Source organism: Schistosoma haematobium, chromosome 4 (genome assembly GCF_000699445.3).
Source record: "Schistosoma haematobium chromosome 4, whole genome shotgun sequence".
In the NCBI taxonomy this organism is placed as follows: domain Eukaryota; kingdom Metazoa; phylum Platyhelminthes; class Trematoda; order Strigeidida; family Schistosomatidae; genus Schistosoma; species Schistosoma haematobium.
This window is the reverse complement of record NC_067199.1, coordinates 3,217,353-3,233,771: the sequence shown is the minus strand read 5'-3', so window position 1 is coordinate 3,233,771 and position 16,419 is coordinate 3,217,353. Positions and strand designations below refer to the sequence as shown.

Sequence of the window (16,419 nt, the reverse complement as noted above, 5' to 3'; positions counted from 1 at the left end):
ATGCTACATTAGATTAATCGATTCTATACATAACACATATTGGTCAGTCGAATAAGTCTTATCAATAAAATTAAAACTGTTCATGTAGATAACATCATAAACGAATTGTGACTGACGAATCTATTTTAACGAGAAATTTACTTCATGTAAAAAATGAAATTTAATTTAACTTACACCAACTACTCTCTTTTCGAAGTGCGTACCAACTGTTCCTTGTCCACCTTCGTTCTCTATGTCAACTCCATCCAAATTAGGACAGTTAAAGTGTTTGCGTGCTTCCTCCTATATTAAAAATATATGAATCCTGAGTTGAATACACTTTTTCCTTATATCATATAATATCTCAATAATTGATGTATCTTTCATTCAGATGACTTTTTCATGACATATTCATGATTTTAACTGTATGGTGTGACTAAAATAGTTGCCTAGTATAGAAGGTTATTGCTTCAAATTTGTGATAGAATGGAAATATAGAATGTCCTCAATAATCCTTGTTGATAAAATGTACCTATCATCAAGTAATTTGAAAGGATCTTAAACTTAGATGTGGGATAATTCTAGATTGGTATCATCAAGGTTCATATTTCAATCAGACCTTCTCAAACTTAGTAATTAGTCCTCAGTTTAACAGTAGTTAGATTACATCGGGATTTTGTCGAATAATGTAAACAAGTCAAGTTTCTAATAACAAATAGCTGGGAAACTGAAGTAAAGCATGAAGGTGATATAAGATTCGAACGAGTGTATGTAGATAGAACTCACGAGCATAGCTGGTGTAACAAAAGATAAGAAAGATTTCGAAAATTTCCCGGCAGCTGTAACCCATGGACGGTTGATTGTTCTGATTGTATTTTCACTGAAAAAATAATATAAAATATAGATAGTAAGAACTTGATTTTAAAACAAAAATATGTGAAAATAAGAGATTATAGTATGATAATTGAAGCAGATCTATCAGTTGTTATTATTATCCGTTTTGATAACTAACTTTATCATTCAGTATCTTAGGTTTTACTGAATTCATTTATACTCGGGTTTATGATGACTGCCTTATTCGATTTATGTCTGACCGATTACCACGACGCGCAATGATGACTAGTGTTGTGGATGGTTAAAAGAAAGTTAGGTGTGGCCAAATCAAAACGTGGCACCAGTCCTTGAAGTCACTAACTTCTAGTCTTAGCCACGTTGATGGATGCAAACTACTCGGTTTTGGTCCGCGTGACTATCGTAACCAATGGTTGGAAACTTTGTGTGACATTGCTCAGAATCGATCACAATGGCGTCGGTGTATCCACTCTCTGTCTTCCCTTAAACTCTAAGACTAAAATCGGTTCGTATCTTTCTTTCTACCAACCAATTCTTTCTTCCTGTACTATGTCCTTCTTTTATATATTACCACCACTGAATTAACCAGTTCTATGAATCCAGTGTTTATCTTATTGTGCTAATGAGGTATGGCAACTTGAACCGATGCATATATGTGCCTGGTCCTATGTTGTAGCTGACTGACTGACTGTTATGGTTGATTGACCTACTAAATGAAAATCAACTAATTAGAATTAGATCAATTTTTTATGTTTACTACAGATTGACTTCAATAACATACTTCTAGAAAGCATCTGACGTTCTTATTGTTGATGTGTTGAGAAATGAATTACATGCAGATACAAGTGACGAAGGAAGAATATTCACTTCATTCTTTAAAAAAGTAACCCAATCTCAATATATAATCAATTCTTCATTCATATATTAGTCTTTTAATATGATTGGGATCTTCAAACGTTTAAATTGTTATTAATAACCCATTGCATTGAAAGTACCAAATGAATTCCTGAAGTATAACATAAAGTTCACGTAAAATACTTTGGATTGATTGGAGAGATACTATCAGCAACAACCTACTGTAAGAGAGAACATACCAGATTCCAGTGGAGGAAGAAATCAGGAATAATCGCTGGAAGTGCATAAGACACAAATTTTCAAATAATTTATATCATACTACGAATATGAAATTAAATCCGCCTGGAGTGCCTCCGGGGGCTGCTGCCGGTCCCAAGCCCGGATAAAGGAGGAAGGTTGGGCATGGGATTAGCGACCCCGTTCCGTAGAAAACGAACTCGCTAGAAAACGTTAACCAGAAAAAATCATTCAAACCATTTAAGTCAATAAAAAACATATATATTATCTCACCTTGCATCATATTGTCTTTGATTATTTAAAGGTGGCCTTCCTGATCTAGGATCTCTTGGTGTTCTTGGTTTACCATCTGGATCACGCATCAATGCGAAATTTGATTTTACAAATCCCTGTAATGTGTTAAGATTATCCATTTTAATAAGAATACAGTCAGTTGAAGAACGAAGTATCATTATTATTGAAAAACAGCTATCTAGACTATGGTATTTCTTATGTTCTACTGAATCAATGTATTAATGAATCAAATTCAAGACAGATTTATAAATGTGATTATGTTAGACATTTCTGATTATGATTTGTGGTTATTCTAACTTAGAAGATGTTCCTATATATTTGTAAGTTTGTTTTTATGGGATGATTTGTACTACTTTATCTTATTGCAATGTACTCACTTTCTCCACATAATCTACAATAATATAGTGGACGATAACTCATTTTCGTGGATTGGTTGAAGCTCGACGTTAACACCGTTGGATGTCGGTCGGCTCAGTCGTTTAGAGGTTAAGCGTTCGTGAGCGAGACCGATAGATCCTAGGCTCGAGTCCCAAGGGGTGAGATCATGGGTGCGCATTGCTGAGGAGTTCCATACTAGAACAAAACGGTCGTCTGGTGCATTCAGGTTTTCCATAGTGGTCTAGCTTTAACTGACTCATTAATTCAACTATTAAATTAATAATTATTGGATTGAATTTCCGCTGGAAAGCTCAGCTGAACGATGGATTATGTATAGCTAAAACAAGTTCTGTAAAAGCCTGTTTAAAAATCATCCATATCATAGTCAGCTAAAGAAGCATTAAGATGAAAAACTTATGTGTAGTAGAGGTTATTACTAATCACTAGTTCAAGAGTAATCATTGCCTTAGAAAGGAACAGTATGTTCAATCTTGCATTCTTCCATAGTCTTCCACGGTCTTAACATTCCTTCCTTTTCTCATAATCCATAGGGTATTTTTTTATCTCTTTCCAACTACTTTCATAACCATTATTTAACCAACTATAACAACAACTTTTTATTATTTTCTTCTTGATGACTACCATATAAACGATTATCTCCAAATTAGCCAGTTATTATATAATTTCCTTTGAATACTCTGATATTTTATCAACCATTCATAACAAGATGCCATTACAAATTTCCCTTTAATTATTCATCACTATTCTGTTTTAATATAGACTATCATTTTAAGGAGTAAAGTTAACTATAATAGGGGGGTTTTGTGGATATTATGGTAATTTTCGTAGTTTATATCATTAATCAATTGAAGTAAGAACACCACGAAAAACGTGGAAGTACTGAACAGCCAACTTGTCTGATTGTGGGACTCCTCAACAGTGCACATCCACGATCCCGCTCGCGGGATTCGAACCCAGGGTCTTCGGTCTCGCGTGCAGACGCCTAACCGCATACTGATAATCATTTCTTTTAATGATCGAGAAATTACGAAACCAACATCAATTTAGATCAGTTACAATCTACTCAATGCTTAATTTATTTTAAACTATCGAGTCTTAACTTTATTAAATTAAAACTTCAACTCAACAAATATCTTCATGTCTAATCTATATTTATCAATAGTATAATGACTTACCAAAGCATGACCTAGTTCATGTATAGCTGTGCCAACTAACATTGTTTTCGCTGGTTCTTGAATTTCCATTTTTTGCGGACAGAAATTGATTGAACCCATAATCGGTCTAGAATTTAAACACAAAAAATATACAAATACATTTATATATAATAAGTTATATGAAGTAGTTCATGGTAAGACAGAGATAATGAAGAAAACAGCTAGGGCCGGCCAGATCAAAATATAGCACAAATCCAAGAATTCAATGACAATTGGACTGAACCATGTTAGTATGTGTAGACTACCTGGTTCTGAGGATCCGCGAGACGATAGCAACCGACAATTAGAGACCTTAAATGACATGACTCAAAATCGTTTGCAATGACTCACATCCATCCACTCTTTGTGTTCTCTCAAATTCTAATCTTCTGAATTCTTCATGTCCCCATTTTTCTCCTCTTTCCAAATTTATTTCACTGAATTATACTCCTTGAATAACATCTTCAAACCCTAATCTTTCCGATTGCTGCTTATGTTGTTGTTGACTGACTGACTGTCTCACATTTGAACAAGTATACGATACTAGTTTGTATATAAGTATATATGGTTGTTAAGAGTGATCAGCTAATCTTGGAACCTTTAACTCACTAGTAAAAAAACTAATAATAGACATTAACACCATTAGATGCCGGCTCAGTGGTCCAGTTGGTTAAGTGTTTGCGCGCGAGGCTGAAGGCTCTGGGCTCGAGTCCCGCGAGCGGGATCGTGGGTGCGCACCACTGAGGAGTCCCACAATAGGACAAGACGGTCATCCAGTGTTTCCAGATTTCTGATGGTGGTCTAACATCAATCGGTTCATGATTTCAATCAAAAACTTAACAATCTCCACAACTCTTAAACTGATAATAATAGATATATGTGATTTAAAACAAATGTGATATTATTATTTCAGTGTACTAAGCAATAGTTGTAACAATGAATACTCGTATTGAATGAATCATCATATTTTTCATTCAAATCAAAAATTGCATGACAATTATTTATGGATGCGCACTGCCGAAGAGTCTCACAATAGGAAGAAACGACCGTCTAGCTTTGATCAGCCTTTAAAATTACTAAAATATCCACAAAAACTCCTTTCTTAAATTATTTATGCTTTAATAGTTATTCATATATAAATTATTAATATTTGGAACTTATTACGGCGAGACTATAATTTATGGACGAACCAATCTGGTATAAGATAAAAGGTCTTAGATTTCGGCGCGAAATTCACTTATCCATTTGGTTAAACAGAGTTTTGGCATTATAGCTGAAGTCAGTTCGTGATGAAAATCCATCAACTGTAAATCATAATTGTAATTCCTCTCACTGGTTTATAACCTTCTTTTGATCCTAGTTATTAGGTGGACACTCTCAAAGTTACTTTGGTGTCGCTCAAAGGTCATCCATAAATTATAGTCTCACCTAAATCTCTACCAAGACTGCTTAGTTTTTGATGATCAGATTTATTGAGGAACACAATATACTTTTACACTAATGAATAACACATTTTTTAAAAGACTTCATATTATAAACCATACATTTTCTTACCTATCAGTTGTAGGATGCATTTCACAAGGACCAGCATAAGCTAATGTTGATCCAGATAGACAACCTTGTTTATTTTCACTTTCAACAAAAAGAACATATTCATTTGGTGCGAATCCTGGACCATCTTGATAAACATCTCTTATATTGTCACCTCCACTTCCCACAGCACATCCCTGTTATTTAAAATAGAGAGAAAAACATTTGAAATGATTATAAGATATCTCTCATAAAAATTACACAGATGCTTACTAGATTGGAAACTCTGAAAGTAATTAACAATAGAAAAAAGAAAATCTTCTTATTTCATCCCATTTTGATGTCACTGATCATGATATGGGATTACGTACTTACTTATTTATGCTTGTTATTCCCCAGCCCCTAAATGCCCTTGTAAGGACGGGAGTGAGAAGAGTAAGCTCTCCCCCTCCAAATGCTCTCACATGGCCACGTGCATAAAACCACAACCAAGGAAGCCCTGCTCATCACCTTCTCGTGACACAGGTGTTGTTTACGAAATTGAGAGGACGAAAAGTGAATGTACGGCTCTTTAACCGCGTTAATGAATATCGAGGATCCACTTTGTAGAGTTGGAAAACCCTGATTTCAAACCAATAGTGCACATGGGATCCAGGATCCTGAGGAAACGAATGGCGTATAAACCAATTATTGGTTATCGACTACTATGTGACTCCAACTCCTTACGTTGCTTACGTTGCGCATATCTATTTGATGCTTCCTTGTACCAATGTTCACGTGTTTATATAAACAAATCTGTTAATCCCAATAGAGTATAGGCTGATATGAAATTCATGTACCGATTTAAATGTGAAATTTGCATATATGGTTATAATTGGTATGAACTAAACTTACGGAAGAGTATTGATCTGGAACTGGGTGATCATAGCATAGAGCTTGTTTTTTACATTGTGATTTACAGAACTTTTTACCTGTTCTACCATCTGTGTAAAAGACTGGTTCAGCGCATCCTCTGTAAAAATAATAATCAATACATATTTTGTAAAATAATCAGTAAGCATAGTAAAAAGGTCTATATTTATTATAATTGTCAAGAAAGAAAGTGTTATAACTTGTGCGTTTGTGCCCCTATCATTGTATAACGTAATGATACCGCCAATTAGATAACAGTGAATTATCGACCAGACCAATCACGCATAAAACCTTTACGAGTAGTCTAGAGTCCCTATTGGTCCTGCTTCCCGCCTAGCCCTGTCTTTTACGTCCAGAACACCAAACTCAGTCTCTGCGATATGAATCATGTATTTCAAACATACTGGGTTTATATACAAATCAAACACACCACATTGTACCATAAAATAGGAAACAACATTTGTAGAAGATTTAGCCAAATGTAGCTGTGAATGTGGAAGATCTGATTATGAAACTTTAGTTCGAAATTGTTTTAAAGTAGATACTGTAAGTGTTAGTAATAGGTTTATTTTATGTATAATAAAATTTGAAGTTAACTTGCTTAGCATTATTAAAATCATTGCCACTTGTGATGTAAATACAGTTTAGTTTCTGTATATAGTGCGATAGAGAGGATGTGTTTTACTATAACTTACAGAAAATTCATAAAATTAAATGTAAGTATCTACTTCTGGATGCGATTAGTGTCAGTGGTCAAGAGGTTAAGCGTTCGCACTCGAAATTGTCAGGTCCTGAGTTCGAATCTCGTGGAGCAGGATCGTCGATGCGTACTGCTGAGGAGTCACACATTGGAACGAAACGTCCGTCCAATGCTTCCTCTGGTGGTTTAGCTTTGATCGAACTACGACTGGAGCCCCTCTGAGTTTACTGCATGTCTCAAGCCCGGATAAAGGAGGAGGATTGGGTATAGGGTTAGCGACACCATCCCGTAGAAAAATAACTCGCTAAAAAACACTAACCAAATAAAATAATTTAAACCGTTTAACATATATCCTGGGAGTTAGAAGAGTTATGAAGCCTCATGATGCAAGCCGAGTTCCTTCTGAAATCACGAGGCTGGTGGCCCTTCTGACAACCAGATCAACCATTCACTTAGGCACATGGAATGTCCGTAGAATGTGGGAGACCAGGAAAGTCATCCAAGGTGCTGCACAAATGAAGAGTTACAACCTGGAGGTGCTTGGAATTAAGGAAACACATTGAACGGAGGTTGGACAACAGAGTTCTAGCTTCAGGGGAGCTGCTGTTATACTCCGGCCATAAAGAAGAAAATGCTCTAAATACACAAGGAGTTGCACTGATGCTTTGCTATGCTAGCTTGAACTGACTAATGAATTCAACTATTAAATTACAAGTAGGTTTGTTAATATTGTTAACGTCAATACCTGGAAGTAACAATGCAGAACTATCAATATTACCTCTACTACTATTCTAACGAATCGATTAAGGCTTACTGCATGTATATAAATAAATGTTTTATTAAACAAATAGTCTTAACTTTATTTTGTGTTGTTTATTTGTACCTTCCCATTGTTATTTAGGACTTTAATTGATCAGTCTTATGTTGGCATATGTGCATCCTGTGCGAATTGCCTTGATATTGCCTTAAGTCGCATACTTTATAAGTAATGATGGATAGCGGCTAGCAGTGAAATGCAGGACTCGTGTTTCGTCTTGTTTGGAACTCATCAGATGGATGTACCTGTGTCCCAGAGTTGATATTCACTCTGGGACTCGAACCCATAGTACCGCTCACTTCAAACGATATCGCGTTATCTACTTAGCTACTAAGTCCTAATAACCTTAATTATATGGAACATTGGCTTCTAAATAATGAAAAGATATTGGTTTAAAAAAGTTTATTATTAGAAAATTAATCACCATAAAATCCCAATAATAATCTATTTACCTTTCAATCAGCAATTTTCTATTTGGTGGTTTTCTAACGCTTAATGTTCTTTGCCAAAAATTAAGGGCTTTTTCTACTACTTGAGTCTAAACGAATGCAAAAAAGTATTGAAGATCATGAAAGAGTTAATGTATTTTCACTACAAACATGCTTCTTTAACGTAATCTATCAGTACAACGTGGTGAAAATTACTGCAGAAACGATAACCTCTAAGTCATCCAAAAACCGGCAAGTGATCGTGATAGATGGTCAATTAACATTGTAGATACAACGAAAAGTACATTTATTGATTATTCTTTGTATACAGTGGAAAAATGTCATCCAACAGATGCAACATTCAATTAGGGTCTCAAAATTAATTTCTAAATATATGAATTAGGTCCTGGGTTCGAATATCGTGAGGCGGGATCAAGGATACGCACTGCTGAAGAGTCCCATACTAGGACGAAACGGCTTTCCAGTGCTTCCAGGTTTTCCATAGTGATCTAGCTTCAATTGGATCATAAATTCGACTATTAAATTACATTTTATTGATGATTACTACAGATAGCTAACAGAAATTTACATTTTCGTGAATAATAATCGACTGCTGAATTTTTCGATACGCTACATGGTTAATTTACATACCAACACCAAGGTCAGAATTTTCAATACAAATGTCAATACAGTTCTACTGTATGGGACAGAAACCTGGAGAACTACGAAAGCCATCATCCAGAAAATTCACGTGTTTATTAACAGTTGACTACGCGAAATACATTGGATCCGTTGATCAAACATTATCAACAACAACCTACTTTGGGAGAGAACAAACCACATTCCAGCGGAAGAATAAATCAAGAAGAATCGATGGAAGTGAAGAGGACATAAATTGAGGAAGCTACCGAACTGCGTCACAAGGTAAGCCCTCACTTGGAGTCCTCATAGCCAAAAGAGAAGAGGAAAACCAAAGAACAAATTACACCGAGAAATAGAGAGAGATATAAGAAGAATGAACAACAATTGGATAGAAGTAGAAAGGAAGGTTTAAGACAGAGGGAATCGGAAAATCCTGTTCGCCAACCTATGCTCCATTGGGAGTACCATGCGTTAGTATGTAAGTACTTAACCATGATTCAATGTAAACTAATTTAAAGCAAGTATGACAATGAGCATATAATACATTATATAATTTAAAAAAACAATAGGAAATTAAAACTAATCAAGATACCTTGAATTGTTGAAACAGAGGATGCCTTTCCATACTTGGCCTATATATAACAATAAATTTTAATTGATTGCCCCCATATTGACGTTTATCAATTGGTTCACCCAAGATACCAAAATTCTACAAAAAAAATAGAAAACAAAAACGTTTCTGAAATAATTTTGGCCAGTCTATAATTTATGGATGAACCAATCAAATATAAGATAATGCATAACTAATTCAAGCGCGAAATTCATTCATACAGTAGGTTAAGCGTTCGCGCGCGAGACCGAAGGTCCTGGGTTCGAATCCCGCGAGCGGGATCGTGGATGCGCACTGTTGAGGAGTCCCACAATAGGACGAAACGGCCGTCCAGTGCTTCCAGGTTTTCAAAGGCGGTTTAACATCAATCGGTTCATAATCTCAATCAAAAACTTAATAATCTCCACAACTTCTATACTAATATAGCTGATGTTAGTTTGTGATGAAACCACAATCTAATTTTTAATCCTAACCATCAACTGTAAATGAGAATTCTAACTGCTCCATAACCCTCATTTAATCACAATTAGTAGATGTTCACTCTCAATGTCACTTCAGTGTCACTAAAACGTCGTCTATAAATGATAGTCTCATCATAATTATTTTTTGTTGAATACTTACCATTGTAATATTTGGCATAATCTGACAAACATATTCGGAATATGTAAAACCTAATAAGGTAATCAAACATAGAAATGATAAATAGGATATCATTTTCATTGAATAGAGTATTAGTCTATGATATTAGCAGTAGTAGTCGTAGTAGAGGTAGCAGTAGTAGTAGTAGTCGATGTAGTTGTAGTTTTGCCATCATTACTTACTTCATTTATATACTCAAAACTATGAATGATGTAATTAATTAGTTAATTACATCATTGGTTTATCATTTTAACACTTGAAAATCTTGTGATTCCCGGTCAAATTATCTTGAAAGTTTAGTACTTTTATCAATAATAACAACAACGATGAGAATAACGAAACTTATTTTTGGAAAAATAATGGAAATTCTCTTTTTCGTATAAGTTTTATTATGCCAACTTTTGGACTCATGTGATTTGAATGATTAAGATTTTATCGAATAGATAATCTTATGTAGATATATCATCAAAAGGGGACAAGGAATGAGGCGGTTGTTTAGATTCTAGTCAATTGAAAATCTGGAAGCACTAGATGGCCAACTCATCTTAGTATGGGACTCTTCAACAGTACCCATCGACGATCACGCATCGCAAGATTCCAAATCACGACCTATTGGTCTCGCACTCGAATGCTTAAACACCAGACCAATGATCCGACCGGAATTCAATGTTATTAATGTCTGACTTCAACCGATTCACGAAATTGAGCGACACATCTACCATTTCTTTTAGTGTGTTACTATCTCACAACAGACCCGTTTGAACTTCACTGATCAGTACTTTTCACTAGAATTCATGGAAATACCTCTTGAAGCCAGTCACTGATGAGCATATGCTGAATAATATCAGAAGGGGTTTGTTGTGGATAATATAGTTATTTCAATAGTTGAGATTATGGGTCAATTGAAGCCAGATCACTATGGAAAATCTGGAAGCATTGGACGGCCGTTTCGTCCTTATTGTGGGACTCCTCAGCAGCGCATAACCACATATTAGTGGGATTTAAATTATTAACATCTGGAGTACTCTTAAACTTCTGTTACAATGAATAGCTATCAAGATATAAACACTAACTAGTCTTTAGTTATTACCAGAAAGTAGAAATAAAACGATTTGAAAAATAAATGCGTTCAAATGTATATTCTCATTGACTAATAAACTGAGATAGTTATTTTTAGAAATTTTAATTGGACTTCGCAGATGACCTAGCCCTCCTATCACGTACACACGAACAGATGCAGATGAAGACAGCCAGTGTAGCAGCAGTCTCTGCATCAGAATGCCTCAGCATACACAAAGGGAAAACCAAGGTCCTCAAATTCAAAGCGGAAAACAGCAATCCAATCACTCTTGATGGCGAAACTCTGGAAGATGTAGAGTCCTTCACTAACCTGGGAAGCATCATCGATGAACAAGGAGGATCCGATGCAGACGTAAAGTCGAGGATCGGCAAAGCAAGGGCCGCTTTCCTACAATTGAAGAACATATGGAACTCAAAACAACTTTCAACCAATATCAAAGTAAGAATCTTCAATACGAACGTCAAGGCAGTTCTACTGTATGGAGCTGAAACTTGGAGAACTACATCAACCACAATCAAGAAAGTACAAGTATTTATAAATAGCTGTCTACGCAAGATACTCAACATCCATTGGCCGGATACCATCAGCAATAGCCTTCTGTGGGAGAGAACAAACCAACTTCCAGCTGAAGAGGAAATTAGGAAAAGACGATGGAAATGGATAGGACATACATTACGCAAATCGTCAAACTGCATCACGAGGCAAGCCCTAACTTGGAATCCTGAAGGGAAGCGAAAAAGAGGAAGGCCAAGAAACACATTGCGTCGGATAATAGAAGCAGATATGAAAACGATGAATTACAACTGGACGGAGCTAGAAAGGATTGCTTGGGACAGGGTTGGATGGAGAATGCTGGTGAGCGGCCTATGCTCCTTCACGAGGAGTAACAGGCGTAAGTAAGTAAGTAAGTACGACTGTTACTCCTAGTAGACCGCTGACCAGCCTTCTCCAATCCACTCTGTCCTGCACCCTTTTTGTTCATTCTTCTCATGTATGTCTCCATTTCTCGGTATAATTTTTTCTCTGGTATTCCTAGCCTCGTTTGACCTTGAGGATTCCATATGAGGGCTTGTCTTGTAAGGCAGTTGGGTGATTTCCTCATTGTGTGTCCTATCCGCTTCCAGATTTCTTCTTCGACTGGTAACTGGTTGGTTCTCTCCCACAGTAGGTTGTTGTTGATAGTGTTTGGTCGACAGATCCGAAGTATTTTGCGTAGACAATTGTTATAAACACTTGTATCTTCTGGATGATGGCTGTCGTAGTAGAGCTGTCTATATATTTGTATTGAAAATTGACTTTGGTGTTGGTTGATAGTTGTTCTGAGTTCTAGATGTTTTCGATTGTAGATATACTACTCTTGATTTGTTGATCCTTGCCTGCACATCTACATCAGATACACCTTGTTCATCAATGATGTTGCCCAGATATGTAAAGGCTGTTAACATCCTCCAAAGCCTCTCCGTCAAGTGTGAATTGATTGGTGCATGTTGTGTTGTGCCGCAGAATCTTGCTTTACCCTTTATTTATGATGAAGCCCTTAGGTGTTGACATTTTCATAATCTATTCGATCACCAGGGGGAAGGGAAAGGATGAGAAAAGGCAACCTTGCCTGACATCGGCCATTACTTCTAACGAGTCTGTCAACTGTCCTCCATGTACGATTTGCACTTTAATTATTATTTCAATGGTTAAGATCATGAGTCTGACGGACAGTGTTGGATGTTTTGCTCAATTTTTTCGGATTAGTTGAAGTTAGACATTAATACCGTCAAATGCCAGCTCAGTGGTCTAGTGGCTAAGTAGGTCCTGGGTTCGAATCTCCCACAGGGCGAGGTCGTGGATGCGCACTGCTGAGGAGTCCCACAATAGGATGAAAAAGCGGTCCAGTGCTCCCAGGTTTTCCATGGTGGTCTAGCAGCAACTGACTCATGATCTTAACCATTCAAATTACTATAATATCCACAAAAAAACCGTCTGATATTATTTATTATTGTAGAAAGTTCTTCACAAACGTAACGCTATTTGTTATAACTTCGTCATTTCATGAAGAGTTACATCAAAACAAAACCATTATTGTTATTTAGGAATGACAGAATTAGAAGACATAGCTCCATCTTGCCATAGCTTGTCGATAGTGATCATAAAATAGATAGAATCAATTCGTCTTGATTGGTCTGTCGTTTACTTTCGTCACTTCCTAATCGGGATTGATGTTGCATCTTAAACAGAGCGAAAATTCCCAGGATCAGAAACTATAACTCTAGTTTATGTGTTCAGAAGAAATTCGTGATAACCTTGAGCCTGCGTTGGTTGGATATGAATAAAAAAAATTTAACAAATCGTCCCATATTTCGTGGTTGTTTATCGCTTTTCTATCTCCTTCCGCATACACTTTTTACCATCTTATTATTCACAGACCCCTATCAAACCTCCGTCACAGTAAGAGTGAAACCCAGTTTAAAAGTCCCATTGATTTATGTCATCTATTGAATATCAGTATAGTTATCAAGGATCTACACAAAAATGTCTGGTATCTATTTAAGTCATAAAGGGAATCAATTTCATGAAAACCTATTTAATGGGCTGTCAGCCAAACAGAACCTTTGAAATTTCTTCACTGATAGACCATGGGTTCGAATCTGGCGGATGCGCACTGTCGCGGAGTCCCAAACTATGATGAAACGGCCTTCCAGTACTTCCAGGTTTTCCATGGTGGCCTAGTTTCAATTGACTCATGAATTCAATCATTAAGTTAAATAATAAAAGTTCACAAATGTCCATATTTATTACTGACTAATGTTGTCATGATTGATACCCTGACATTTGAAATAATTCTTTTTCTCTTTTAGTAAGCCCACAGTATACTTTCACGTCAATCTTCCCATTGGTTGTAAACATAGACAATCAATAACTAACCCACAATTGATTAACACTCATGAAATACATATAGATATCAGAAGGGTTTTTTGTGGATCTAATAGTAATTTCAATAGTTGAGATCATGAGTCAGTTGAAGCTAGAACACCATGGATTCGGATCTCACGGGTCAAGATCGTGGAGTCCCTTAATAAGGCGAAACAACCATCCTGTGCCTCCAGGTTTTTCATGATAGTTTAGCTTTAACTCACCCATCATCACAACTACTAAAATTACCAATAGATATTTCGACGTTTTGCACATAAACTCACTCAATCACTCACTGCCCAATGTGATTGCCTCTCTCGTAACTGTACTTACTTACTTACTTACGCCTGTTACTCCCAATGGAGCATAGGCCGCTGACCAGCATTCTCCAACCCACTCTGTCCTGGGCCTTCTTTTCTAGTTCCATCCAATTCTTGTTCATTTTTTCATGTCTATATCCATTTCTCGGCGTAATGTGTTCTTTGGTCTTCCTCTTTTCCTTTGACCTTTAGGATTCCATGTGAGGGCTTGTCTTGTGACACAGTTGGGTGCTTTCCTCAATGTGTGTCCTATCCACTTCCAGCGCTTCTTCCTGAATTCTTCCTCCACTGGGATCTGGTTTGTTCTCTCCCACAGTGCGCTGTTGCTAATAGTGTCAGGCCAATGGATCTGAAGTATTTTGCGTAGACAATTGTTAATAAACACTTGTATTTTCTGGATGATGGCTTTTGTAGTTCTCCAGGTTTCTGCCCCATACAGTAGAACTGTCTTGACATTTGTATTGAAAATCCTGATCTTGGTGTTGGTTGACAGTTGCCTTGAGTTCCAGATGTTCCTCAGTTGTAAATATGCTGCTCTTGCTTTGCCGCTCTCGTATCTGTTGTTTATATTAATTATTAGAAAACACTATTCTAGCTTCCGAATATTCTCAAGTAAATTCATAGTACTACTAGGAGAACTGGGCATTATATATTAGGATCAGATAGAGAGGAATTAAACTCTATACACTCTCTTTTTACCTTTTACATAAATTCAGAGTTTCTTGTTAAGAATGTCTACTTCAAATATTCATCACGTGTATATGACCCTTACAATGCGGTACTTGATGATAATTCTTTACAATTCTTAGAAACTTTCATTGTATCATTCAAAACTATCACAGCATAAACTCTTATTCTTATATCAAATCTTATTACATTAATGGTATATTCTTAATTCTTTGTGTATTACATATCCACCAATGCACTGGTACGGCCGAGGGTTAGCTCGCCCTCTAGAAATGCTCTCATATAGCCAAGCGTATACATTCACTACTAGAGGGCTCCTACTCAGTGTATTCTCGCCACACGGGTGTTGTTTACGAAAATGAGAGGTCGAAAAGCGAATGTCCGGCTCTTTAACTGGGTTGGTGGATATGGAAAGTCCACCTAGGGGAGTTAGAAAACCCTTATTCCAAACCAATGGTGTACATGAGCTCCAAGATCCTGAGAGGGAAAATGGCGTAGGAACAAATCGTTGGTCACCGGCCACCATGGGACTGTATCTCCTAAAGTTTCGCCACTGCCTTGTGGATCAGACCTATGGGCCAAAGTCTCTAGGTGTGAACCTCTGAGAAAGCCACTTGTTCCGGTCTGAGCACGCAGGCAGTACCACAGCCCAATACACAAATCAAGTGACTTGTGTCATGCATATGTATTCGGTTCCCCTTTATATCAATATTTATGTATTCAAATAAATAAATTGTATTACACATATTACAGTCTCTTCTTATTCTGTTCGATAAATATACTTCAAATCATTTACACATTTCATGTTTCTTTCCTTTCTTTTCGGTAAATCTTTTAACTGAATGCTTGAATCGGTTACTTAATCTCTTCTAATAACCACAGGATGACTCCATATAGCAAGGGTGAAATATATAAAAGAATGCTTTACTCCAACGTTCGTATATATACAGAAAAGTTAGAGTATTTACAACATTTCAGATGGCTCTGAACTTCTGAAAGGTTCTGCAAACCTACTAAACATAATATCAGGATAGGTCGTGGAGAAGATTTGTAGCTCAGGTGGATGATTTTGGTGGAGTTTTGTTCTCTGAGCTGGATGGTTTGGTCGTGGAGCTTACATCGTACTTCTGAACGACATCATCAGCACAAACCATCCAGCTCAGAGAACAAAACTCCACCAAAATCAGAATAGGTAATTATCCAATGAGTAATATGACAAGTGAATCTTCACTTTCCAAATGTTTCTTACATACTTCTTTATAATACTGATTAGATAAAATGTTTCCTAGAGTTTTTAATGTTCCTCTAGGCTTTTTTTCGAGGACTTTTTCCTGGATCTC

The 16,419-nt window shown here is 36.5% G+C and overlaps 1 protein-coding gene across 2 annotated transcripts in view; it reads right to left on the bottom strand.

Annotated features, from left to right (window-relative positions):
* The window catches only part of MS3_00007217 (uncharacterized protein), a gene marked incomplete at both ends in the record, with an annotated part of 28,456 nt that extends 12,851 nt beyond the window's left edge, over nt 1–15,605 (bottom strand). Inside the window, 10 exons of one of the 2 annotated variants that reach the window (XM_035730971.2) lie at nt 175–282; nt 766–859; nt 2,197–2,400; nt 5,364–5,536; nt 6,234–6,351; nt 8,221–8,306; nt 9,431–9,547; nt 11,312–11,889; nt 14,579–14,836; nt 15,311–15,605. In XM_035730971.2, coding sequence (XP_035588694.2) covers nt 175–282; nt 766–859; nt 2,197–2,400; nt 5,364–5,536; nt 6,234–6,351; nt 8,221–8,306; nt 9,431–9,547; nt 11,312–11,889; nt 14,579–14,836; nt 15,311–15,605 — 2,031 coding nt within the window. Of the gene's footprint in view, nt 1–174; nt 283–765; nt 860–2,196; nt 2,401–5,363; nt 5,537–6,233; nt 6,352–8,220; nt 8,307–9,430; nt 9,548–11,311; nt 11,890–14,578; nt 14,837–15,310 lie in introns of those variants that run through there. The other variant, XM_051215474.1, reaches the window with a different exon arrangement.
* Nucleotides 15,606–16,419: the final 814 nt, after the last annotated feature.